We start from the raw sequence: 27,649 nt of genomic DNA, 5'->3' as shown, positions 1-27,649 counted from the left end.
AGGATAGACATTTTTCAGCCCTTCATAGAAGTCTCTAGCTACTGGCATCCGAAAGAAACCTGCGTGCGTGACTTTCTATAAGCTGTAATTGCTGCACTTTAATACAAGTACTCTAGTGACCTGATTTAGACAAGTACAATAGGTATCGAAGAATAACCTTTTCTTGTCCAAGAATGGGATTATGGCCATTGGCTATACACCACAGGTAGAAGTGCTTCCATTTTAACGCTTATGACTTCCTCATAGATGGTCTCCTCGTCGCTTTCAGAATATGCATACAGTCGGGCGAGAGATCAAGATTTCCATATTGGAGGAACTCGGGAGGCATGCCGTTAATCTCAGATGGAAGGCTGGGGTGGAATACCCTCCCTCCGAACTTGGATAGCAGGTCTGGACGGCACGGTAACCTCCTGTGTGGTGTCTTAGAAAGGTGAAGAAGGTTCGGATACCACCACTGGCGAGGCCACTCTGGTGTGACCAGGATCATCTTGCTCCTGGACCTGTAGAGTTTGTTGATCACCAGTGGTAAGAGCGGAATTGGTGGAAAGGCGTAGAGTAATGTCTCTGACCAATCTATCAAAAGCGATTTCCTCAGGAGCCTGGTTGGGGTACGTGGATGCAAAGGTGAGGCATTTTGCGTTTGTTACATCCGGAAATAGATCAATGTCTGGAGAACCACAGCTCTGAAAAACGACCTCATTGTTTAACACCCAGTCGTGCGATTCGACAAAGTTGCGACTTGGGGCGTCCGCATGCATGCTGAGAGCACCTGGGAGGTGAATCGCCGATATGGTCAGCTTCCTCGCAAAGTAGCCACTTGCAAATCGTTTGCATAGGTCTTGATCTGGTTCCTCCGTGTTTGTTCAGGTAGCACATAGTTGTGGTATTGTCCGCCTGAACCAATAGGGAGAGTGCCTTGATGGAAGGGAAGAACCACTTGAGCGCCAATTGTACAGCCCTTAGTATCAACATATTAATATGGTAACTTCTCTCCACATCCCCTGAACCTGCAGTGGACCCATGTGGGCTCCCCATCCTTGGAGAGACGCGTCTGTGACAATTGTTTGTTTGGGAAGTTCCTGGTGGAATGGGACTCATTTCAACAAATTAGGACGCTGCATCCACCTTCTCAGGGAGTTGTTGACTTTCTTATGAAGAATTATTTTGTCCTCCCAGCAGATGGAGCTCTGAGACCACTGATCCTCTAATACCTGCTGTTAGAAGTCTCATTTGCAGTCTAGCACTGGGAACATTGAAGATGAAGGAACCAGCGAGCCCAGCAGGGAGGATACTAGTCTGGCCGTGGGACGAGGTGTGCAAGGGAGAGTGCGTCATTTGCAGTTGATTGAGCATAAGCTCTCCTCCGAAGGACACACTCTTGCGTCAGCGGAATCAAGAATCACACCCAGGTAGTGAAATCTCCGAGTTGGATTGAGAATGCACTTTTTGTAGTTGACGCACAGACCCAACTAATTTAACACCCGGATGCAGGATTGCAGGGGTTCTTGTAAAAGACAGAGAGACACTTGAGCAGCCAGTATTCTAGATATGGATAGACAGATGTTTTCCTTTCGTAGAAAAGCCACTAACACCGCAATTCATTTTGAGACTGTGCTGGGGGCTGACTTGAGTCCGAAAGGAAGGACTTTGTACTGGAAATGCTCTGGCGTCACCCGGAACCGTAGAAATTTCCGATGTGCCGGGAAATCGAGATATGAAAGTAAGCGTCCTGAAGGTCTATGGAATACATCCAGTCTCCTTGATGAATCTGAGGAACAATTTGGTGTAGTGCCAACATCCTGAACCCTTCTTTGCAGATAAACTTGTTTAAGAGTGAGATCGATATGCCCTGGTTAGGCCTTTCTTTAGAACCAGGAAGTAGAGGGAATAAATCCCCTGCCGATGCTGCGGCCAGGGGAACTTTTTCAATGGCCTCTTTCTGCAACAGGATGTATACTTCTGCCCAAAGTAGCTTTTGCTGATGGACTGATGATCTCCGAGGCGGGATTGCTGGTGGAGGGGACTTTAATTTGATTATGTATCCATTCCGCACGATATCAAGCACCCACTTGTCTTTTGTGATTGTGTGCCACTCGTCCAGGTGAGCCATGATACTTCCCCCTACCGGAGTGAGGAACAGAGCCAGGGTAAGCAATCTCTCACTGTTTGGTCTGCTGCTTAGAAGAGGAAGCTGATTGCCTGGAGGCCCCTCGTCCCCGTCGACACGGATGATAGTGATACCTGGACTGATGGTGTTGCGTTAATCAGTGAGGGGTTTGTACCATCTGTTGGAATTGGCGAAAGTCATAAGGATGGTATCGGTGTCTGAAGTCTTTACATTTCTCCAGGCCCACTGCCTTCTGTGTGTGCCTTCTGACTTCATCCTGGACATCTCATCATCAGTACGAGTGACGTAAAGCAAAGTTCCATTGAAGGGCAGGTTCAAAATCCCGTGTTGGGCCTCAGATTTCAGACCAGTAAGTCGAAGCCAAGAGGAGCGCCTTGCGCAGATACAATGTGAATAACCATCGCCCGCCAGATCCGAAGCATCGGCTGCTGCACTTATGACCTGGTTCGCTACCAGTCCTCCTTCCTGTAAGATCTCCTGGAAATCCTGCTGATCTTCTCTTGGCAGTTTTTCTGCAAATCTTGAGTGAGCCTCATAGTGACCGGTCACACCTTCCCAGGAGTGCAGAGGCGCTAGTGACCTTCATATAGAAAGTAGAGGTGCTACACGTCCTCTACCCAAGGAAGTCCATCAACTTGCTGTCTTTGTCGGGTGGGACTGTGGAGGAGGACGCTCCTGTGTGAGCTTTTCTTGCTGCTGCCACTATGAATAAGTCCGGTGGAGGATCGGACCTCAGAAAAAAAGAATCCTGGTCTGGGGCTCTGTACTTTTTGATAAGGCGTGGTGGCACTTATCCTATTGAAGAAGGAGTGAGAAATGTATGAAGAGCCGGTTCCTGTAGCCCAGGTACCAGGGGAAGTAAAGGTCTAGTGGACAACCTATGATGGCGGGTTTCAAAGATGACTGCCGCTGAGGTGGTTGCAGTCGGCATCTCAATGATTAGCTTTGTCGCCCTAGTACATAGAACCTCATTGAACATGATGATATCATCCACTAGACACTCTTCCATGAGTGAGGGCTGGCAGACAAACTAGGGGAATAGTCTTCCACAGAGGTTCTGGATGTGTCTGTAGACCAGGATGGAGCTCCGTCTCTACGCCCGAGGTCTAGAGGATTGAGAATGGCGAGACCCGGTAGAAGACGGTCTATGAGGTGTTCGAGGCAGACTTCTTCTTAGAGAAGGAGATTGCTGTTGTCGTGGAGATCCCAGAGGGGATCTTGTGGCAGGTGTAGATGGACGCACCCCCCTAGCAGATGTTCGAGAAGGTGAATAGGTTTGTGAGTAGTCCGATCTTTGACTGCGCCTTGGCACTCCACTCTTTAAGGCAAGAGGTGTGATGCAGTGGCCAGAGCGGCTGACTCCGGAACGCGGGGCTCACGGTTCGATCACCGGGGCCGGCGGCAGGTTAGCCCTGCACCTTGTGACTCTGGGCAATAGCTAACTTAATCTTCCAGACTGCACCGAGAGCTGGGACACCTCACCTGAGGTAGCTGCACGCTTTTCAAATTCTGGTATCATTATCATGGTATAATTTACAATTCTGAGCCACCTCGGTGAAAGATTAACCGGCAGAGTTTGTTTTTCTCGAGCAGGAGATCCCTCAGGCGTGATCTGCACAATTCTAAGGTCCAGAGAAGATGATGTGCTCTTCGACGTTGACCGTGCAGATCTTGGTGTTAGACTCTGAGAATCCACTACTTGAACCTCCTTCGATGTCGAAAGAGCTCTCGACGTCGGCACAGGCGAACCAGCCATTCTCTGTCTCTTTGCCGGTGACAAAACAATTTACAGGAAAGTCAGAAAAAATATGAATAGTACAGCTTGTACTCAATGACGTCGAGCGAAGCCCAAAAATCTAACGTCAAAATATCAATTAGTGACAAAGTTAAAAACTGACGGGCTCAATGCTCACAGAAGGAGCTGGAAAAAAAACTGACCTTTCACCGGGAGCCTGGAGGTCTTAGAGGTCTTAAAGGCTTGGCGCCAGTTTTCAATCTGTTGTATTTTCTATATGCAGTCTACGGGGTAACTGCCTGCTATTACCTTGCCTTTTTCCTTGAAAATAAAGGCTATGTTGATACAGTGAAGAGTGCATGTTTCTATGTCACAGAAATGTTTAATAGATATGTATTTTAAAGGAAATATACAATGTCTATGTGGGGGTTTAGAGGGTGTGGATGTGTACTAGATTTGGGCTAAACATGCATTAATATATATGTATTTTTGTATATGCTCTGGGGTCTCTGCACGAGGGCGGGACTATTCAGTGCTTTTTACTTTGATGAGTATCCCCTGGAAGAGCAGTATAGGATTACCCTCAGATGGATTTGTCGATTGCTGCATTCCTAAAAGCTGCGTGGGACACACACTGGAGGAAGGAAGAGCCATGCTCTTCTGTACACTTTAAAGCGTGCTCCTTGATTCTGAGAGGGGTCACTGGAAAGGAGCCTGGGCACATCTTAGGAACATGGTGCTGATTAGAGAAACATAAAAAAAGTACTTGGGCCCTTTGATGCACAGATCACGGTCACTGATATGACATCCAGGTGTGTAATCAATCCTATGGCCTGTGTTGCAGGGCTATCATATTTGGAGTCTTTCAGAATGCTTTCTGGAGGAAGGGCAGGACAAAAGAATGGGCACTTCAAAAGGAAGCAGACCCCAATCCAAATACAAAAGACTCGGACACTAAATCGCATTTTGTTTCTCTTAATGAACTATAAAAAAGGAAGCTTCATGGCCCCCAAAATTGTTAACTGCTAAGCAGCTAGTCTGGCTGTAGGTCAAGGAAGAGAAGCTCTGCAAGACTTCTACCTATGACCAGGACTCAGAGCGAAGTTCTGTCAGTCTTCCAGCTGGGTGAGGGGACATCACCCAGGGAAATCCAAGACCACCTACCCTGGAGCACCAAGACCAGTGTGCTCCATGAGAAAGAGGAGCGCTTGGAGGGACCCTGGTCCAATGGGGGATCCTGGCACATGGATCCCCGTAATAATGTGTGAGGAAGCGTCTGCTTCACCGTGGTTCATCACCCATGTGTTAACTGAGGTATCAAGCATTGGAACCCCAACGATTGTCCCCCTACATGTGAGCGGGATCAGAGTAACTTACCTCGTCATCAGACGGAGTGCCGCGGATGACAAGCAGCTGCCTCTGCAAAGCTGAGAGTACTACTCACTACCGGCAGCCACTGTAGACTTGCACTAGTCTCCCGGGGACTCTGGTAGAGCAAACCCTAACAGAAGCTGGTTAAGCTGATCACAGGGTCGAGGTCCCAACCCAACTTGTTCTGCCTTGTATCGTCATGGGCATGGGAACACATTTGGCTCTGAAAGATTCAGCATGGAACTCTTAAGATTTGGTCCCATAGAGGGGGCCTAACCTGAATGTCGCCAGTCATGAATGGGGATTAACCACTACCAATAGAGAGGGAAGGAAGTGGGATTCAGGGATCTACCTATTTAACACTACAGTACTGACTTTAGGCAAATTGTATGTATTATTTGTGTATGCTGTATTTTACTTTGTGTTCGTATATAAATACTTGTTTTTCATAAAACCAAGTATTTGACTGGACATTCAATTGTTGCTTGTAGTATGGCGCCACTTTGAGGTCAATGGACTATTTTTTCTAACCTTTTGTGGTGGTTTGTTACGTGTAACATGCATGCAACTTTAAATTATAAAAGGTTACCTATAGTATTCCTTTGTGGGACAATATGTACCTTATGTATTTTTTTTATGGTTGTCTTGTACAATTACTTTATAATTCTGTATGCGAATGATAATTTAAATGCATTTTCTGAAGTGTCTTGATAGTTATATGAGTGAATTTATCATTTTGAATCAAATGTGGGATGCTATTTAGCCTTCTGAAACTATTGATTTTGTTAAATGATACCTGTGGGTGGTATTCCTTTTCTTTTATAGATATAGCCTGGCCGCAAGCATTTATGGGTCGCTCTTGTTGCTTTGTAAAATTGAAGGGGTAATTGTCCGAGATGCTCAAGACCCAAGGTATGCCCTGGGACATAAGATATAAAAAGTCTCAACCCCCACAGTTGGGATCAGCAGCTCCTGTTTGCCCTGTGGCTCTCTAAAAGGGGTTCTTACAGGCTCTGAAGTTGGTCCTCTGTTTTAGCATGTCACATTGCTTGGCACTTCCTAAAAGCGAATCAGTGAGCAGTGCCTGGTGTGTTGAAGGAGGTCAGTTGGATTGCATCTGTTCTTTCTCAAACCAAATTGGAAGCCTGAAATTTCCTCTCAGGTCATTTTGAGTTTATACCTATACTAAGTGGCCAGTTTATCAGTTAAATACATAATGCTAATTGATCATTAATATTTTTTTCCCCTGGTTTGTGTCTTTTCTAAAGCTATTTTTTTCCTTTATTCTCAGATCAAGAACCTCCAGGATTTCTTGTCTGATTCTGCTGACTCAGTCTTGGCTAGTTCAGCACCTTGACAATGTTCCTTCAGCTACTCTGCTTCAAGTTCCCATCCCCCACAAGCCTAGGAGATTTTTTCTGTGTTTGGGGTTTTTCCACCTGGTAAGACTCATCTACTAAGACACCGGTCACTTTTTCACAGGTTTACCTTACACACAGTGGTACTGTGACTACTGACAGATCGCCCTTGCCTCAGGCAACAAACATGAATTGAGAAGTGTGATCACTAAAACCAGCCCTTGAAACCGGCTTTTTACTAACATCTCAGAATGTGGCATTCCCTTTTAATACTAAACCGGATTCTTATTGACATCTCAGAGGGTTGCATTTCCTTTGAATAAACAAAAGTGCAGAACTACATGAAAGCATAGTAATCCACTGTGTGCTTCTCCTTTGCCCGTTTTAAAATCTGTAATCAGTTTGGAGGAAGATCCAAAGAGGGCTGGCAGGAAGCCTGGAACTCAAATTCAGAAGGCGGTTGTGATGCCTAACATGACTGCACTCCTCTTGTTGTAATGACCCTCAAGGGAAGGTCACCGTGAAGCAGAAAAGATGAAGAATCTCTGAAGTATACACAGTTCCTGCCTCACTAACTAAAAAATAAAAGCTTCCCGTTCATTTGGATAATCATCTCATCAGCCTTGGTTTGTCTCACCTTGATCTTCTGCTGAGCACTATGCCTGCAAAACTCTGGCAGAATCAACTCCATGGGTTATATTACTCACCACAAGATCCAGAAAACAGGCTAATGCTTGGCAACAACCTGGCCATCTATAACAAACTTGATAGGCACCCCAGAAAATCTTTGAGGACTGCTTGCATAACTGTGGTGGGGGTGGGGGGGGGGGGAAGGGGGGAAGGGTGCTGCATGAACTTACTCCTCTTGTCCAAACAATCTCCACAGGAGGGCATTTGATAAGCCATCCATATAACCACAGCATACCTTCCTACATATCTGTTGCATTCTATATCAGGCAGACCTGAAGAAAGAACGGTGGACAAATATGATGACCTTTATGTACCTGCAATCAGATGTACCACCTAATCAGATGAAACACCGTCTCTTGTGAGCAGAAACCTTTTCTCATTCATTGAAGAATAGCCCACTGGTTGCTGGAGGAGGAAACATTTTCAGAAATGTATTCTGAGAAACTTGGCAACAATGCCCTTCTATAAGGGGTCATGGAAGCAACTAGTCCTGAAAATGAGTAAAAGAAGAAGAAGAACACGCAGAAATTCCTTCAACTTTTTATTGGACAAGCAAAAATACGCTTTCTAAGGTCATCATCTTTGCTGATCTTACTTCCAACAAACTTCAAACATGAAGAACTTTTTGAAAAGTCACAGCTTTAAAAGAGTATAACAGGAACTGAACGAAAATTCGGGATCAAAAACCAGAGTTACAGTTTAAGGACTCAGTCTTGCAGGAAAACAGAGCTGGAAAACTGTTGGCAGGCACATATCACTCTGGATCTGCAGAGATGCGGCTGACATTAAGGGGGTAACAATGTGCAGTATCTATTTTTCAGGTTGGGCAATAAAAAAAAAAATAGAAAATGATTTTCCGGTTTCATTTGTTGTGAAAAGAAAACAATTACAATACTACTTTGTATCTTCAAAACAATTTTGGCATATTTTCAGTTTGTGAGAACAAATTATGTAAGGTGTTTAATGAAAAGAAAGGCTAGCTCTTAAGGTGTACAGATTGTTTAACATGAATTATTGCATTTTCTAAGCCAACAAGTCTCGTTTTTCTGCCTCTATCCTAACAGCACTCTTCTCAAGGATCTGACATTTAGGTACACTTACCTTGGCTGTGTGAGGGATCCCTGTAGTACCAAAGCAGCATGCGAGATGCACTGTGATCGGATGTTACTTAGCAAGTGGCTAACATCTGGTTGGCTACACATCTGGAAAAATGGAATAACAAACATCTTAATAAAAATAAGCCTCATCAACGAAGCAGAATGTGTGTAGGACAATTATTGCATTTATGGTATACCTACGCAGCAACATAGCATGATGCACACTGTGCCAAGCACAAAACATTAAATTCCCCTAGAAGTCGTTATTTACCATGAATCTACCTGTGTGTCCTTCGAAAACCAGAAAAATCTACTGGGAGTGAGTAACAGAATCTGCTCTGTATTGTCTTATTCATTCTTGTGCATTGATTTTATTCGCATTCATAAGACATTGCTTCGTCTGCCACTGCAGACTGGAAGGGTAGTTTGGAACTGCTAACTCGAATTTGCCAATTAGGGTGATGGGAAAGCCCAAACCTTCCTTTTTGATATATGTAAGTCACCCCTATGACAGGCCTAACTAACATACAGCACCCTGCCTTAGTGCTTAAGTGAAACCTGTACTTTTACATGTTCCAGCAGTAACGAACCGATATTGAAGTTTTTAGGTCGTAGCCTACCAGACAGTAGAGCGGTCTGTTATGCTACTCACCAAGAAAGTGCTTTAACACCCCATTAGGGGTAACAATCGCCATATAAATGCAAACCTTTCCCCCCCCTCTTCTATCCCTCTGTTATCCTTCTCAATTCAAAATAACGGACTAATATCCACCACTCAAATTACTTGCATATTTCACTATACTAATTCAGCACTAATCCTTTATGGGTTTCGGAGTAGCGTGCTACTCGCCGGAAAAGGGATTCTACGCCTCGTCAGGGGTAGTAAGCGCTATATAAATGCAACTACAATACAATACAATACAATAAATCCAAGACTACAAGCAGGATGCAAAGAAAACAGAAGGCACATGAGCAAATCAAACCCTGCATGGAATAATTTGCGATCTCTGGTCAAAACCACAAAACAAATATCTCAATAGTGTCTATACATGAGCTGCTCTAGAACAAGAATAGTCACGCCGGAAAATTAACATTCAGTACTAACATGCATGTAGTATCTAGCAAAGTGAATATTTCTACTCATCAGTGAACCTCCAAACAACTAACAGAAAATTGCCATTCACACAACTAATCTCAAAATAACCCCTCTCGTCCATGGATTTTGTAAGTATTTGAGACCAGTTAGTTACCTTTGGGGCCTTCCTTTCCTCGATCCCCACCCTGTCGAAGCATTCGATGAGGTAGTTCAGCATCTCTGTTTCTTTGCATGTCTCTATGGTGAAGCGGTCATAACACGAACTGGAGTTTCCTGCACCCCCGGGTGTCCCCAAGCTTCAGAAACAGGGAGGGGAAAAGTTTTATTATTGCTCATTCAGGGGCACACATATGCTCTCTAACCTGCATGTTTTTTCCTTCACACTACACATGCAGTTAATATTTGTGCAGGTTCGGCACACATGCCCATCTATGAAATCTGGGGACCAAAGGTAGTCTGTTATAAGAAGGACACCACCATGGTCCCTTAAGGTTAAATGCATTTTTCAGAGAAAATACCAGCTTATGTGGAAGAAGTACAAGAAGAAACCTTTTTAATTCACAATAAAAAAGCTGCCAGAAGAAAAATCCAAGCGTATGATACAAACTTAAAACTTTCTCCAACAATCAATGGCAAGAACATCTTTAGCTCTAAAGTCAATTCATGCTAAACACTCGAGGGACTTGGTATCAATGGCCAGGCTACCACTCTTCCAGAACCAGAAATTTGTAGATGCACGCTTTAATGCTTTAAAAGGTCAAACCTTAATGCATGCCTCTTTGCCCCAAAAGGAGAAAGAATACAAGCATGTACTTGCCCAAAAGAAAAAACTGCACACAGCAAAATACATGGGCACAGTTGTCCATCCACTTTGGATAAAAACATGTATGTTTTGAGGCCACGTTACTGCCAGCCTTAAAGGTCAAGCACCACCCTACCACCAATATGAGCTTTAAAACCTCTGAGTAGAGGTGTTATAGGCACCTTTCTCAACTGTATCACAACCCCTTAATTGCTGATCAAGGAGTGCATTGAAAAGGGATGTAGCCTCACAGGGATATCTCTACATAAAAGGGGTCCCCTTCCTCCCAGTGAAATTCAAGAGGTATTAGTATCTCTTGAAGAAAAGAATTGCCTATTTGCAGAATCGTAAGTATACTAAGGCCAAGAGGGGGCAATCCGTCTGGCCATCATGGACCTCAGCTCAGCTTTCGATAGAGTTCACCATTCCAAGCTGTGGTCCATGATGGCTCAGATGGACATAGAGCCAGTCCTATTTTTTACGTGATTTGCACAGGGACCTCTGCATCTAACAGATTTGGCCCCCAAGGGGAATGCACACAACACTTTAAATCAAAGCTTGTGGTTTGCCAGGGTTGCACATTAGTGCCATATTTAATTTTAATATCAATCAATCAATTAGAACCAGTTCTCACAGAGCCTCACCTGGACGTCCCTAGGGCTGGTGGCCCCCGATCCCTGCTCTGCTTTATGCAGAAGACACATTATTAATTGCTCGGACTGCCAGGGGGCTTCAGAAACTTCTAGATCTATTTATGGATTTTATCAACAGCCTTGACCTGTCCATCAATTTCTCAAAATCACACGTGATCAAGTTTTGCCTGCCTAAGACAAAAATCATGAAATTCATAGCAGAAGGGCACCGTATTGGACAAGTTGATAAGTTTCATTATGTGGGTGTCCAATTTGACTCTGGTCTCAATTGGCACCCTTTAATAAACCATAACATGGTGCCTTTTTAACAGGGCAATGCTTAGTAGAAGACTTTTCCTGGCGGCTGGGAAGCACCCATATAAATCAGTTTGGGACATATTCTAGGCCAAGTGCATCCCAATAGCTATCTATGGGTGTGGTATTTTAGGGATATGGGGCAGATACTCCTCTTAAAAGTCCCTCAATGTACACCTTCTCAGATTGATCATGCAAGATTGCATGAACCTGGACAACTCTTCACTGATCCCTTGGCTGACCTATTTCTCCTCCACCATAAACAGTGTAGGGAGACCAGAACTTTATCTTGATTCAAGTGTTATCATCCAAACTGATAAAAGATGGGTTACAGAAGAGCTTAGAGATAAAATGGCAGCAGATCATGAGGCTTCTACACTGAATAAGCTTTTAGCACGTCATGTGTTTTTAGTGAAAAATGTAAGTGGCAAGGAGTTACACTTTACTTGCCCCACCACCAGTGACAAGTGCTGACATTTTTTAGGCTTAAATTATTCCCAAGACTATTGCCCTTTAGTCATGGTTGCTTTAAGGACTCAAGGTTGCCCTTGTGTGATTGTGATAATGTTACCATCAATGATAACTTGCACACAGTCATGATCTGTCCGAAATATAATTATTTGCGTTCTAAATATATACCTCCACTCTTGAAGCCCAAGATTTTTAAGTAAGTGAATGAAGTCGCATTTGTATAGCGCATAGCTACCCTGAGGCCTCCTAGCGCTTTGCGGAGCCGAGAACTGTGTGGCGAGGGGTTTGTACTATTATGCTGAGAGGAAAAAATGGGTTTTAAGAAGTTTCCGGAATGTCAGCAGATCGGGTTCTCCCCGGAGCACAGAAGGAAGGGCGTTCCAGAGGTTGGAGGCATTTAGAGAGAATGATCGCCCACCCCATCTAGATCTTTGGGCCTTTTTGGAGGTAGCAATAAAGGCAGAGCTGGAGCGGAGGGTTCTGGCAGGATGATAGGGAGTGATCAAAGATTGAAGTATGGGGGGTCCTGATTTCCATAGGGCCTTGTGAGCCAGACATAGGGCCTTAAAGTGAATCCTGGCTTGTATGGGCAGCCAGTGGAGATGTCTCAAAGCAGGCCTAGCGGAGTGTCTACGAGGGATCTGAAGCAGTAGACGCGCCGCACAGTTTTGGATCACTTGGAGTTTGTGGAGAGTGGACTGGGGGGCACCCAAATAGAGAGCATTCCCGTAGTCCAGACGCGATAGAATCAGGGCCAGCACCATGATTCTCCTTGCTTGGAAAGGTAGTAAGGGGAGAATATTCCTGAGCATCCGCATTAGTCCAAAGCAGGTAGCAGAAAGCTTAGTGGCTTGATGGTTGAAGCAGAGAGTATTATCCAGCCACACCCCAAGACTTTTAATCTGGGGCTTAGGAATGGGCGTGGGGCCGAGACAGGATGGCCACGTGAAAGAAGAGGGAGATGAGGAATTTTTGCCCAGGAACATAAGTTCCGTTTTGTCTCCGTTTAGTTTGAGGTGGGAGTGGTTCATCCACTCCCACCTGTGTGAGACCTGCACTATTGTTTCTCCAGTTTTTAACCACCCCCACAGTATGCTATTTTTTATCTCGCTATCTTTCTGGTGTTTTATATTTATGAAATGCATTTTACTGTGCCTGACTTATGATTTTATCTTCTAAAATCGAATTTGAATAGGAGGTGCTCCCATGCACTACGTAAATCCTTTGGACAAGAAGTGAGACCGAATACTTGATAGAAATATTACAAGACCTATAATAAAAAGATGAAACTTTGCTGTCGAATATTAGGGGCTAGAGTGCCAACACAAAGCGAAAGGTGCTGCAGAACAATTCTATAAATAAATAATAATAAATAATAGCTGTATTGAAGGATTCTCCAGAGATTCATAAGAGTGGATACACCAGTACATCAAATAAAGTACACAAATGTATGGAAGTCTTGCTCTGCTAAAAAAAAAAGGAATATGCTACTTATCAGTATGCATCTGTTCTTGGCATGTAGAGCTGCAGATCTACACACTTTTGCATAGATCGCCATCTGGTGTTGGGCCCGGATGTTTGCAGTTTGTTTTTCCTCTTGGAAAGTCTTTGGAAGTCACGAGGTCGGGGACTCCTCCTTTGGTTCGTATTGCGCATGGGCTTCGGCTCCATCCTCAGATTGTTTTTCGCCAGCAGGGAAAGATGGAGCGTAGTAATAACAGTAAAGAAACCCATGTGTGATGTATCTAAATAAGATAGGCTGGAACGGATACAGGTAGCTGGGGAGGCGGGTGGGCGTGTGTAGATCTGCAGCTCTACATGCCAATAACAGATGCATACTGGTAAGTAGCATATTCCGTTCGAGGCATATGAGCTGCAGATTACACACTTTTGCATAGACTATATAGCAGTACCCAACACTAGCGGCGACCACCGGCATCCGTTGCAGTGGTTTGGGACAGTGTTTTTAGTACAGCCTGGCCCACACTAGCTTGTTTTGCACATCTACACAGTAATGTTTTGTGAAAGTGTGCGGTGTTGACCACGTCGCTGCTTTGCAGATGTCATCTAATGGTATGTTCCCTAGAAAAGCCATAGAAGCCCCTATCTTCCTTGTAGAGTGGGCTTTAGGGGGAATAGATAGCGTTCATTTTGCTTTGTGGTAGCAAATCTGTATGCATTTTACAATCCACCTAGCTATCCCCGATTTAGAAGCAGGGTTGCCTCTATGTGGTGGAGAGAAAGAGACAAATAGCTGTTTGGTTTTTCTGAAAGGTTGTGTTCTTTGAATATAGTAAAGTAAGGCCCTTTTAACATCCAGTGTGTGTAGAGCCCTTTCCGCAACAGTTTGAGGTTGTGAGAAAAAAACTGGTAATTCTACCGATTGGTTCAGATGGAAGGGAGAAATGACTTTGGGTAGGAATTTTGGGTTGGTGTGGAGTACAACCTTGTTCTGATGCATTTGGAGAAAAGGTTCCTGTATAGTGAGTGCTTGTATTTCACTAACACTTCTAAGGGAAGTGATGGGCACTAGAAAAGCTGTTTTCCATGTGAGAAATTGCAGCTCACATTTATGCAATGGTTCGAAAGGCGGTCCCATTAGCCTTGTGAGAACTATATTTAAAGTTCCAGACAGGTGAGGGTGGTACTCTGGGTGGAATTACTCTTTTGAGGCCTTCCATGAAGGCTTTGATGGCAGGCACCCTGAAAAGTGATAGGTGCTGTCTGTTCTGTAGGTAAGCAGCAATTGCTGCGAGGTGTAACCGAATGGATGTATATGCTAGGTTACACCTTTGTAGATGGAGCAAGTAACATATGATGTGCTGTATGGATACATCTAGAGGGTTGATTGTGTTGTTATGGCAGTAAACAACAAATCATTTCCACTTTGCAGCGTAGCATGCCCTAGTAGTAGGGCATCTAGCTTCTCTGATAATGTTCATGCAATCAGGGGGTTAAGGTATCCGAATTCTAGGACCTCAGGAGCCAGATCGCAAGGTTGAGCTGAGCTGGGTCCGGGTGCCTGATCTCTCCATGGTTCTGGGTTAGGAGGCATGGTGAGAGGTGTAACTTTTGGTGTGGCACTACCGAGAGTTCCAGCAGTGTGGTGTACCACGGTTGTCTGGCCCATGTTGGAGCTACCAGGATGAGCGTGAGGGAATGTTGTAGCTTTCGCACCACTAATGGAATTAGTGGGAGAGGTGGAAAAGCGTACGCAAATTTGCCTTACCAGTTCATCCATATCGCATTGCCTTTGGACAATGGGTGTGGGTATCTGGCGGCGAAGCTTGGGCATTTTTTGTTTTCGTGGGTGGCGAAGAGGTCTATCTGAGGATGCCCCCACTTCTGAAAGAACGGGTGAAGAACCTGTGGGTGAAGTTCCCATTCGTGGATCTGTTGCGTTTGTCTGCTGAGCAGATCTGCCATGGTGTTTGACTCCTAGGACGTGTTGGGCCAGGAGAAAGATTTTTTGCGGAATTGCCCATCTCCATATGCTCTGTGCTAGTTGAGAGAGCTGTGGAGAGTGTGTGCCCCCCTGTTTTTTAATGTAGTACATGGCAGTCATGAGGTCTGTGCGAATGAGGACTGCCTTGCCTGAAATCTGCGTCTGAAAGGATTTTAGGGCTAGAAAGATTGCCAGTAACTCCAAATGGTTGATGTGGAGTAACTTTTGTTGCGGCGTCCATGTGCCCTGCACTGTGAGATGTAACAGATGAGCTCCCCAGCCGGAGAGCGATGCGTCTGTTAGGATTATTTGTGGAACCGGGTCCAGGAACGGTCGCCCTTTGGAAAGATTTGTGGTGTTCCACCACTGCAGAGAGCGATGGGTGCGACCGTCCACCAACACCAGATCTGTCAGTTGCCCCTGGGCCTGGTTCCACTGGCGTGCTAAGCACTCCTGGAGTGGACGCATCTGGAGTCTTGCGTGAGGCACTATGAAAATGCAAGATGCCATCATCCCTATCAGTTGCATAAACACTCTTGCTGGGAGAGAGTGTTGAAGTATTAATTTTTGACGCAGAGCCTGTATGTATGCTTGCAATCCTGGCAGGATTGGGATAAGCTATGGCTTTTGAGGTGTCTATGGTGGCACCGAGGTATTGCTTTGTGTGTCATGGTATCAGGTGGGACTTTTGGTGGTTCACCTTGAAACCTAGGTGGTGAAGTAGTTGGATTGTAGCGGCGGTGTGGTGCACACATTCGTTGTAGGACGTGGCTTTTATTAGCCAGTCGTCCAAATATGGGAAGACGTGAATGTGCTGTCTTCTGAGGTGTGCCGCCACTACTGCTAGGCACTTGGTGAATACCCTTGGTGCTGTTGTGACCCCGAACGGGAGCACTTTGAACTGGTAGTGTTGCCCGTCCACTACAAATCTGAGGTACTTTCTGTGAGCATGGTGTACTGGAATGTGAAAGTATGAGTCTTTCAAGTCCAGTGTGGTGAGAAAGTCGTTCTGGGAGAGGAGTGGAAGAACCTGTTGAAGGGTTACCATGAGAAAATGGTCTGAATGTATGTAAGTGTTTAGAGGCCTGAGATCTAGAATAGGTCATAGAGTCTCGTCTCTTTTTGGTATCAGAAAGTACAGGGAGTAGACCCCTACATTTTGCTGATTGATGGGGACTTGCTCTATGGCTTGTTTTTGCAGGATGGAGATTACCTCCTGTTTTAGTAACGTGGCATGTTCTTGTGACATTGGGCGTTGCCTGGGTGGAATGTTTGGGGGGTAGATGTTAATTCTAAGTACCCTGAATGAATAATTTGGGTCACCCATCTGTCTGAGGTGATGGTCTCCCAGACGTGAAGGAAATTTTGTAGTCTGCCCCCGACCGGAGTGGGATGGTCTGGAGGGAGCGGGGGAAAGTCATTGGGTAGGCGGTGTGGCAGAGCGGGCGGTATATGTTTTGCCTCTATTATTATTGCCTCTATAGCCGCCTCTTTGATAACCCCTTGTGAAGGTGGACTGAGGAGGGGATTTGTAGGACGTGGATGCGCTATCTGAGGAGTAGCCTCTGCCCGTGGCCCGAAAGGAAGAGCGCCGAAAGGAGCGCCTAGGAGTGTGTGACTGTAGGGATCCCATAGATTTCGCCGTATCAGTGTCTTTCTTCATCCTCGAGGGCCTCATCAACCTTTGGACCAAATAAATGTTGTTGATCAAATGGGTGGTTCAATATGGAGGCTTGTACCTCAGGTTTAAAACCTGAAACTCTTAGCCAGGCGTGGCGACGGAGGAGGACACTGGTGTTTATGGCCCTGGAGGCTGTGTCTGCCGCGTCTAGGGCACAGCGTATAGAGGTATTGGTTGTGGTTTTTCCCACTTGAATCAATTCATTAGCCCTATTTTTGTATTTTTCAGGGAGATGGTGCATGATGGTTTCTAGCTCATCATAATGCGCTCTGTCGTATCTGGCCAATAGCGCTTGAGTGTTGGCGATACGCCATATATTGGCAGCTTGTGACGCAGTGTGCTTCCCTGACGCGTCTAGGAGCTCTTTGTCAGGTGGTGGTGCTTCGCCTGACGCCTGAGAATTTGATCTCTTCCTAGCTGTAGATACCACTAAGGAATCCAGTGGTGCAGGGCCTTTAATGTAGGCAGGATCTGTGGGGGCAGCTTTATATTTTTTCTCTATGCGTGGGTTTAGGACCCTAGCCCTGACTGGGTCTTTAAAAACCTCTGGTGCATGCTTGATTACCCCTTTTAGCATAGGTAGTATAGCAGTAGACCTATGTGCAGTATCGAAGGTGTCTAGGAGGAAATCTTCCTCTACTGGGTCAGTATGTAGCTCTACCCTGTGATAATGTGCCGCCCTCTGTAGTAGGTGGTGAAAACCTAACGAGTCTTCTGGTGGGGATGGCCTGGATGGATAAAGGTCATCCTGTGGGACGTCTGGGATGTCTGGATTGTTATAATCCTCCCATGGGTCTGGGGATCCAGTAGGGGTGTGGTCTTGTGGCACATCTGTTGGATCGTAGTAAGGGTCCCCTTGATAATCATGGTCTGGAGACGGGGTCGGAGAGCGATGAGGCAGGGGTGGAGAAGGTGGAGGGGGCGGAGGTGGAGAGGGTGGAGGAGGTGGAGGAGGTGGGGAAGGCACTCTGAAAGGGGAGGTAGCACAGTCCTTCCTCTTTGGAGGTGGAGCTGGTTTGTCCAAATGTCTTTTTTTTGAAGACCGTGTCAAATGTCCAGTTTTTGGATCCTTGGTAAGTGTCTTTTGCAAAGGATCCGGCGTGAATAGTTCTTGCGACACTGGTTGTTCGGTCGGCGCAGAGGTTTTCGGGGCCGACGGCTTTTTAGGCTTGTCTGTGCCGTGCTTTTTTGGAACCTCCGATTTTTTGTTCGGTGCCGAGCGAGGCTTCGGCACGGGAGTGTCGGCGCCGAGGGTCTTATGATGTTTGGTCGGCACCGAGAGGCCGGGTTTCGACACCGAGGGCTCTGGTGCTGAGCTCGGTGTGGAGGTGGAGGACGCTTTTTTGCTTCGGTGCCGAAGGGTGTTTTTCGGCACCGCTGGTAGGCTGGCTCGAGCCCGAGGTGCCGGAAGGCTTATTAGGCTTCTTTACCGGGCCCAAAGGTGGGGTGTTAGAAGCAGTGTCCTTGGTCTTGCCTAGGCTCGGAGGCGAAGTCGTGACCGAAGCCTTTTTGGGTGTCGGTGTGGGAGGGGGTATAGTACTCACGACCCTCTGCGCCGGGGTGATGTCCTCCACATCTGAGTCGTCGGCTTCGGAAGCACTGACGAGGTCGTCATCGTCTTCTTCGGTGTGCTGCTGTCCCAGAGCTTCGACGTCGTCCCCGAAGATGTCGACTGGAGCGGAGGTCGAGGAGTGCGCCATGTTGCGTCTGGCCCTTTTCGATCTAAAAGACTTGCAGGCGGGACAGTCTCGAGCCTCGTGTTCAGGGGAGAGGCAGAGGTTGCACACCTCATGAAGATCGGTTTGGGGGAATTTGGACCCACATCGAGGGCACTTCTTGAAGGGAGTTCTTTCCATCAGCCGAGACCTGAGCCGGGATAGGCCCGAAGGCCGCCGTCGACGACTGGAATCGAAGAAGTGTCGAAGAGAAGGTGATTAAGATGATTTGTTATCTGAAGAATCTCGATGAACGAGGATTTCGCGTCGATCGTTGAACTGGAAAAGTTCGGAACCGGAGCGCGAAGTATTACATCCGAGCCCGATGGCGGAAAAAAACAACCTGAGGATGGAGCCGAAGCCCATGCGCAATACGAACCAAAGGAGGAGTCACCGACCTCGTGACTTCCAAAGACTTTCCAAGAGGAAAAACAAACTGCAAACATCCGGGCCCAACACCAGATGGCGATCTATGCAAAAGTGTGAAGATCTGCAGCTCATATGCCTCGAACATATATATATATATATATATATATATATATTGTACTTCAATTACATGTTCCAACACAATAACATAATCCACCTTTTGCGCATTTGCACATACTCATTCCCACAAACCAGGAAGGATTCAGTGGTTCATTTGATCTCCAAATAAGGAGCATGCTTCCAGTGTAGTTATAATATGCACCTCGTGAAGGTTCACTGAAGAGCTGAAAGCATCAGGATAATTCATTAAAAAAAAAAATCGTTTGTACTCCTATATGGTACAAGACTTTGCTCAAGGATGAATCCATAGTGCTTCCAGATATCTTGCCACTGTAAACTTTAGAGTAACACATTAAACATCTGTGTCAAAGAAATAATTACACAGTACAATGATGGGCAAGATGCACCGAGAATTCTAAAGTATGGAATAAACCCTTATGTGTAGAGAATTCCAATGTGAATGCAAAGTTCTAATGCAAATTAATACCAGTGCCAATCAACAGATCTAAAAATAATCTTACTGTGAAGTGACGGGGTCAGGATCTACAGAATGTTCTCATGTGTGAACCTGTAGACCTAAGTTGCAGAACTACGCCCTTCACCCTCAAAAGTGTAAATCTACAGGTCTGATCCACATGGAACACTAGAGAGTGAACTGACTCGGGATGGTGTATAGAGAATTCAGCAGTTTGAACCCACAGCCATGACCTCCAGAGAACCATCAATGAAAAACCATAACCTCCAATTAGATAATCGCTTGGTTATGAATTCTGTCAGGACCGGAGGCGAGGATTATGCTATTCTTTCTCCACTTTATTGAATAGAAGCCATTCAAAGATAACCAAACAAACTACTATTCCCATGAAACATTGAGAATAACAAGTAAAATGATAAGAGTGTCCATGGGCAGAGTGTCCTCTTCATGCACCAATCACAGGGCTCCGAGGTGATGGTAGTCCTTCGTCAATGTCCATTCCCCCTCTTTCTTCGCTGCTTGCAGCCAGATAAGTCATGCTTTTTCCTCACTCTGTGTAATTCTGCTTATGGCGACTGTTTTCATTGTTTCAGCCGTTTGGCTGTTATTGACGCATTGTTTCATGCGTGTTGTGGTGCCTGCTTGTGGTGTTTTCCACAGCTGTGTATTTTTCCCCCAGGTACTCCTCAGCGTAGTGCGCCGACTGTTTGCGGTCGCGCGCCTCTTTATTTCCTCAATTTTGTATTTGGTCCTTAATTAGGGATTTCCTTTCGTGAGTCAGCCGCTACTCAGCTGACTCGCGTTCGGCCGTGGGAGCGTTTTTCCTCCCTAGCGGCTTTGTCGTTGGTGCGGCTTGCGGCGTGCTCCTTTGGCCGCTAGAGGGAAACTTCTGCCCTCGACATGGCGAGCGTTCCAGAGATTCCGCGCATTCTGCGCTGGAATCTCCGATCGCACCGCCGCACCTGAGCCGCCGGTACCTGCCTGACACCTGTGTGGCCTGTTTTCTGCCATTAGGCAGTTTCTTTTGTGTATTACACGCCCCTGCGAACGCCCGTTTGGGGCAGTAACTGTCGTTCGACAGTAGATCTTGTTGGCTGTGTCCCGCCTCGGGGGGCCGTACTATTAGACCTAATTAACGCTCTTTCCGAGTCTGTACTGCAGGTTCACCCTGCTGGGGCCCAGTAGGCAGGCTGCCCTTATAAATCTTACAACAGGGCTGTTTGGGTCCCAGGGCTTTTCCCTCCTAACGCGAGCACTGCCCGCTGAAAGTGTAGGCTGTCACCCAGCCGTCTGTAGCCTGAGGTAACCCCTCACTTCCATTTTCCCACTTACCTGACTTGTCATCTTCTCCTGGTCCTAATAGAATCATACCAGGATGATACTTACCAGGATGACCAGTGGGAGGACGACCCACTGACTGCACTTCAGTGGGATGAGGACTTCTATGATGCGGTGGACGCATCCACCCATAAGGCGGTGGAACAGGCTATGGGGCCTTTAGAGGACCGCCTTTCCCGCCGGACTGAACAGGCCTGCGACCAGCTGGCCAGAGCCGCCCAGGCCATCCCGGCTACCCCAATTTCCAACAGTAGTCCTTCTGACTCACAACCCCCTCTAGCAAAACGTCCCAAGGAAGGGGGGGTTGATGTGGATGCCCTTGCCCGCCTTAAACAGGCTTTCCTGGCGAGTAATGTCCCGCCAGTAACTCCCACTACCCCTGGGGATACGGACGATGATCCCACTGGCCCCTCTCGCACCTGGCGTCCTGCGCATCCCACGCCCGATCCTGCGCCCCAGAACCTTTGTGCAGACATGCTAGACCCTGATGACATCTTGCATCCTAGGTCCTCTGACTGGGCACCGTCTGACAAGGTTGCCAAATATGTCGCTAGCCGCAACCGCCGGCCGTTAGAGGATACAGCTCGCAGCTGTCTGAGGGCGGAGTGCCCTCATCCCTCTTTGGAGGGAAAAGTAGCGGCCACCCCTGACAAAGGCCCTCACATGGCGACGTTCTTACAAAAGTTTGTCAAGGACCCTAAAAAGGGTATCGACAGGTCTTGGGGAGCTTGCCAAGACAAGATGTTAGGCGCTTTAAACCCCATCACGAAAATTCTGGATATGGCAGAGGAAGCCAAGTCATCTGGGTCTCATCTCCCCTGACAACCTTTCGGCTTGGGCACAGCGTGTTGTAGTATTCCTTGGGAATGCTAACTGCGCTATCTCAACTGAGCGGCGCAGGTCCCTTTTAATTAAGGTAGACCCCAAGCTTGGGGACCTAGCCGACTCTGAAGCATGTCCCATTGCTCAGGGCGGCCTCTTTGGGGAGCCGTTTATAAAGGAGCTTGGGCGCTTCGTGAACACCTTTACGTCCTTGGACAGGGCGCAGTCTTCCATTAAGAAGGTGTTTCGCCCACGGGTTTTCCGAGGGGCTGGACGAGGCAGGGGCCGCTCGTCCGGCCGCCCAATTCTAAATAGAGGCAAAGCTCCAATCAAGGGCAGTTTCAAGATCAGGCCCGGTTTGGAAACTTCTATCCGTCGAGAGGACGTCGAGGGAAGAACAGAGGCGGTCGAGGCGGTGGCGCCTCCAGCTCTTCCGGTGAGTGTTTTCCCTTCTTCCCTTCTAAAAGTCTGGCGCATTTTTTCCAGGCTTGGACTTCTGTCACGGGGGACCTCTGGGCTCTGCAAACTGTTCAAGGTTTTCATATAGTTTTTCCATGGGGAGCCTCCGCAACCGGTTCCGCCGCGTCCTCTTTCCTTTTCGGCAGAAGACGCCGCTTTGGTCGACTAGGAAGATCAGTCTCTTTTGGACAAAGGTGCGATCATAGCAACCTCCCTTCAACCCAGGGGTTGTCAGCAACCTGTTTTTGGTGGACAAGCCGGACGGGGGTCAGAGGCCCATCATAAACTTGCGCGAGTTCAACGAGTGGCTGGTTTACCGCCATTTCAAGATGGAAGGCATCCATCTTCTTCGCGATCTTCTCCAGCCCAACGACTGGATGGTGCGTCTCGGCCTCAAAGACATGTACCTTACCATACCGGTTTTCCCCACAGCGGTTTCTCCAGTTTTCCTGGCACAACCAGATGTACGAGTTCACGACTCTTTCCTTTGGACTGTCCTCCGCCCCTTGGTGCTTTACCAAGGTTCTCCGGCCGGTGATCGAGCGTCTGAGGGCTTCGGTCATGAGACTTATCGTTTACCTGGACAACATCCAGGTAAACGATACTTGAGGCCCAAACCCACTAAGAAACCAATCATCCCGGTATAAACGCACAGGTGTATGTAAGAAGACTACCGCCTCCATGTGTCACTCAATGTGATCCCACAGGCCTGAATAGCATACAAATCTCAGGGTGGGCCCATAGGCCCTTGTGGGACACCCCCGCGCCGCACGGCCACCAGCTGCTGCGTGTGCTCCTCTGCCCTGCCTAGCTGCCTCGCTGCCTGTCGCGCTGCCGCTGACCACGCCCCCTCCTCCGAGAGGCGCGGTCCGTGCCTGCCTGCCGGCTGATCGTTTTTGGTGCCAATTGTATTCCCTTGACTGTGTGACCTGTGCTTCTCCTTTCAGTGTAACCGTGCCCGTGTTTTTTTTTTTTTTTTTTTTTTTCTGGTAACTGTGCCCGTGTCTCGCTGTCTCCTCCCTGTCTGCCCGCCTACCTCGCCGATCCTCGCTCACCCTCCCCGCTTCCCGCCACCGCCGCTTAGCCCCGCCCCTTTTTCCTTCTGTATCCCTCCCCGCTTCCCGCCACCGCCGCTTAGCCCCGCCCCTTTTTCCTTCTGTATCCCTCCCCGCTCCCGCCTCCCAGCTGCCCCGCCCACCCGCGCACTTGGCCTTATATGGCGACCGTGCGACGCAGGTGAGTGTGACCCACTTGTGGGACACCCCCGCGCCGCACGGCCACCAGCTGCTGCGTGTGCTCCTCTGCCCTGCCTAGCTGCCTCTCGCGCTGCCGCTGACCACGCCCCCTCCTCCGAGAGGCGCGGTCCGTGCCTGCCCGCCGGCTGATCGTTTTTGGTGCCAATTGTATTCCCTTGACTGTGTGACCTGTGCTTCTCCTTTCAGTGTAACCGTGCCCGTGTTTTTGTTTTTTTTTTTCTGGTAACTGTGCCCGTGTCTCGCTGTCTCCTCCCTGTCTGCCCGCCTACCTCGCCGATCCTCGCTCACCCTCCCCGCTTCCCGCCACCGCCGCTTAGCCCCGCCCCTTTTTCCTTCTGTATCCCTCCCCGCTTCCCGCCACCGCCGCTTAGCCCCGCCCCTTTTTCCTTCTGTATCCCTCCCCGCTCCCGCCTCCCAGCTGCCCCGCCCACCCGCGCACTTGGCCTTATATGGCGACCGTGCGACGCAGGTGAGTGTGACCCACTTGTGGGACACCCCCGCGCCGCACGGCCACCAGCTGCTGCGTGTGCTCCTCTGCCCTGCCTAGCTGCCTCGCTGCCTGTCGCGCTGCCGCTGACCACGCCCCCTCCTCCGAGAGGCGCGGTCCGTGCCTGCCTGCCGGCTGATCGTTTTTGGTGCCAATTGTATTCCCTTGACTGTGTGACCTGTGCTTCTCCTTTCAGTGTAACCGTGCCCGTGTTTTTTTTTTTTTTTTCTGGTAACTGTGCCCGTGTCTCGCTGTCTCCTCCCTGTCTGCCCGCCTACCTCGCCGATCCTCGCTCACCCTCCCCGCTTCCCGCCACCGCCGCTTAGCCCCGCCCCTTTTTCCTTCTGTATCCCTCCCCGCTTCCCGCCACCGCCGCTTAGCCCCGCCCCTTTTTCCTTCTGTATCCCTCACCGCTCCCGCCTCCCAGCTGCCCCGCCCACCCGCGCACTTCGCCTTATATGGCGACCGTGCGAACGCGCAGCGGTCACGCGCAGCGGGCGCGCCGATTGTGCGCCGAAGGCGCGCCAAAGGTAAGCCCGTCTGCGCCCGTCCGCGACCGGATCGCGACCAGCGCCAGGACCCCTGGCCCACGAAGACCCCGACCTACCCGCCTGACGTACTCCGCCGCCACCCTCATCGCACTCAACACCGGCCGACTCCCAGACTGCCACCAAGCCACACCACGACTCACCCACGGACCTTTCAGCTGCCACGCCTGCAAGTTCTCCTGCATCCGGACCTGCCCCGCACCAGCAGCCGCCAAGCCAAACACCAGCAGCACCCACCTCAAGTGCATCCTGCTCAACACCCGCTCCGTCCACAGACACACCGTGGAACTCTGGAACCTCCTAGACGCCACAGCCCCTGACGTTGCCTTCCTCACGGAGACCTGGATGAACGCCTCTTCAGCTCCCGACATCGCCATCGCCATCCCGGAGGGCTACAAGATCGTCCGAAGGGACCGCAACGCCAACCAGATGGGAGGAGGCGTCGCCATCATCCACAGGAACACCATCCGTCTCACGACCAGCACCGACAACTCCCTGACCACCGCCGAACACCTGCACTTCCAGATCCACACCGACCCAAACACCACCCTCAGAGGCACCCTGATCTACCGACCCCCGGGACCACGCACACAATTCAGCGAGGACATCGCCGACTTCGTCAGCCCGCATGCCCTCCCCTCCGCCGACTACATCCTCCTGGGGGACCTTAACTTCCACCTGGAGAACAACAACGACTGCAACACCAGCACCCTGCTCGACAACCTCGCCAATCTTGGACTCAAGCAGCTGGTATCCACCCCCACCCACCTCGCCGGACACACACTCGACGCCGTCTTCTCATCCTGCAAAGACATCGTCTTCAGCCACGCCACAGAGCTCCAATGGACGGACCACAGCTGCGTCCACTTCACCTTCAAGAGAACGACGACCCACCACCACCAGCAACAGGCCGCCCGCAGAAGCTGGAACAAGATCACAGCAGACCAGCTCGCCACCTCCCTGAGCCAGCACCCCCCTGCCAGCTCAGCGAACCCCAGCCAGGCCGCCAACAACCTCACACAGTGGATCAGCAACTGCGCGGACGAACTCGCCCCGCTGAGGACCCCGCCCAGCAGACCCGGCAGCAAGAAAGCCCCGTGGTTCACCGACGAACTCAAGAGCTCCAAGAAGAACTGCTGAGCCCTCGAGAAAGTCTGGAGAAGGGATCCCACACCGGACAACAGGACCACCTTCAAGCTGGCCACCCGGAAACACCACCAGCTGATCCGCGCCGCCAAGAAAACTGCTTTCAAGGACCGGCTGGACAACAACGCACACAACTGCAAGGAACTCTTCAACATCGTGAAAGAGCTCTCCAACCCCAGCGCAGAAAACAACGACATCACCCCATCGCAAGACCTCTGCAACTCCCTCGCCTCATACTTCCACAACAAGATCGCGGACATACACAACAGCTTCAGCAACCAACCAACGCACACCAAGACCGAACAACCACCCCTCACCACCACCCTCCAAGCCTGGACTCCGATCAGCACCGAAGACACCATCCGCACGATGAACTCCATCCACTCCGGATCACCGACCGACCCCTGCCCTCATCACGTCTTCAACAAGGCTGACGCTGTCATCGCACCCCACCTGCGAGACATCATCAACACATCCTTCGACACCGCCACCTTCCCTGAGAGCTGGAAGCACGCCGAACTCAGCGCGCTACTCAAGAAACCCACAGCGGACCCCACCGAACTCAAGAACTACCGCCCCATCTCGCTCCTCCCGTTTCCAGCCAAAGTCATCGAGAAGACCGTCAACAAGCAGATGGCCGCCTTCCTCGAAACGAATGGATCCCTCGACCCCTCACAGTCCGGCTTCCGAGCCAATCACAGTACCGAGACCGCCCTCATCGCCGCCACCGATGACATTCGAGCCCTGATGGACAACGGAGAAACAGCGGCCCTCATCCTCCTAGACCTCTCCGCAGCATTCGACACTGTCTGCCACCGCACCCTAGTACAGCGCCTCAGCAACGTCGGAATCCAGGACAAGGCGCTGGAATGGATCATCTCCTTCCTCGACGGAAGAACACAGAAAGTCCGTCTACCACCGTACAAGTCAGAGGCCACCGATGTCATCTGCGGCGTCCCTCAAGGATCCTCGCTGAGCCCCACCCTCTTCAACGTCTACATGAGCCCCCTCGCGGCCATCGCACGGCAACACCACCTCAACATAATCTCCTACGCCGACGACACCCAGCTGATCCTCTCCCTGACCAACGACCCCGCCGCCGCCAGAGCCAACCTACACGAAGGGATGAAGGACGTAGCCGAGTGGATGACGACCAGCCGCCTGAAGCTGAACTCGGACAAGACGGAGGTCCTCATCCTGGGCTCCTCACCCTCCGCCTGGGACGACTCCTGGTGGCCTCCCGCCCTGGGCACCGCACTCAAACCGACAGACCATGCACGCAACCTGGGCTTCATCCTGGACTCCTCCCTCTCCATGACCAGGCAAGTCAACGCCGTCTCCTCGGCGTGCTTCAACATCCTACGCATGCTACGGAAGATCTTCTGGTGGATCCCCACCGAGACCAGGAGGACCGTCACCCAGGCCCTCGTCACCAGCCGACTGGACTACGGCAACGCCCTCTACGCCGGTACCACCGCCAAGCTCCAGAAGAGACTCCAGCGGATCCAGAACGCCTCAGCCAGACTCATCCTCGACATCCCACGAACCAGCCACATCTCCGGACATCTGAGAGACCTTCACTGGCTCCCCGTCAACAAAAGAATCACCTTCCGCCTCCTCACCCACGCACACAAAGCGCTACACGACCAAGGCCCGAGCTACCTCAACAGCCGAGTCAACTTCTACGCTCCCAAACGCCACCTCCGATCAGCCAACCTCGCCCTCGCCGCCGTCCCCCGCATCCGAAGAGCGACCACAGGAGGAAGGTCCTTCTCCTACCTGGCCGCCAAGACCTGGAACTCCCTCCCGACCGACCTGCGCCTGACCCAAGACCACCTCTCCTTCAGGAAGAAGCTGAAGACATGGCTGTTCGAGCAGTAGCGGCACCCCCCCACCCCCAGCGCCTTGAGACCCTACGGGTATGTAGTGCGCTCTATAAATGTCACTGATTGATTGATTGATTGATTGACCTGTGTAGAATCCTTCACAGTACAACCAAAGCCTTGGCGTCAAAATATTCCCTACTATAAATAGAGGCAGTTGCCAGAAAGATATACTAAAAAAAATAAAGAAAGTCCCACAGCAGAAAGCAATTC

General features: G+C 49.4%; 1 protein-coding gene across 3 annotated transcripts in view; it reads right to left on the bottom strand.

Moving 5' to 3' along the window:
- Nucleotides 1-27,649, bottom strand: part of UBE4B (ubiquitination factor E4B) — a 918,898-nt gene that overhangs the window by 655,496 nt on the left and 235,753 nt on the right. For all 3 annotated transcript variants that reach the window (XM_085609806.1, XM_085609805.1, XM_085609804.1), the window contains 2 exons: nucleotides 9,630-9,771; nucleotides 8,384-8,484 (listed from right to left, as the gene is read on the bottom strand). In XM_085609806.1, coding sequence (XP_085465932.1) covers nucleotides 8,384-8,484; nucleotides 9,630-9,771 — 243 coding nt within the window. The remainder of the gene's footprint in view (nucleotides 1-8,383; nucleotides 8,485-9,629; nucleotides 9,772-27,649) is intronic.

Source organism: Triturus cristatus, chromosome 1_2, assembly GCF_964204655.1.
Source record: "Triturus cristatus chromosome 1_2, aTriCri1.1, whole genome shotgun sequence".
Taxonomy (NCBI): Eukaryota; Metazoa; Chordata; class Amphibia; order Caudata; family Salamandridae; genus Triturus; species Triturus cristatus.
Note: the sequence above shows the minus strand (reverse complement) of the source record. Positions and strands in the feature narration are given on the sequence as shown.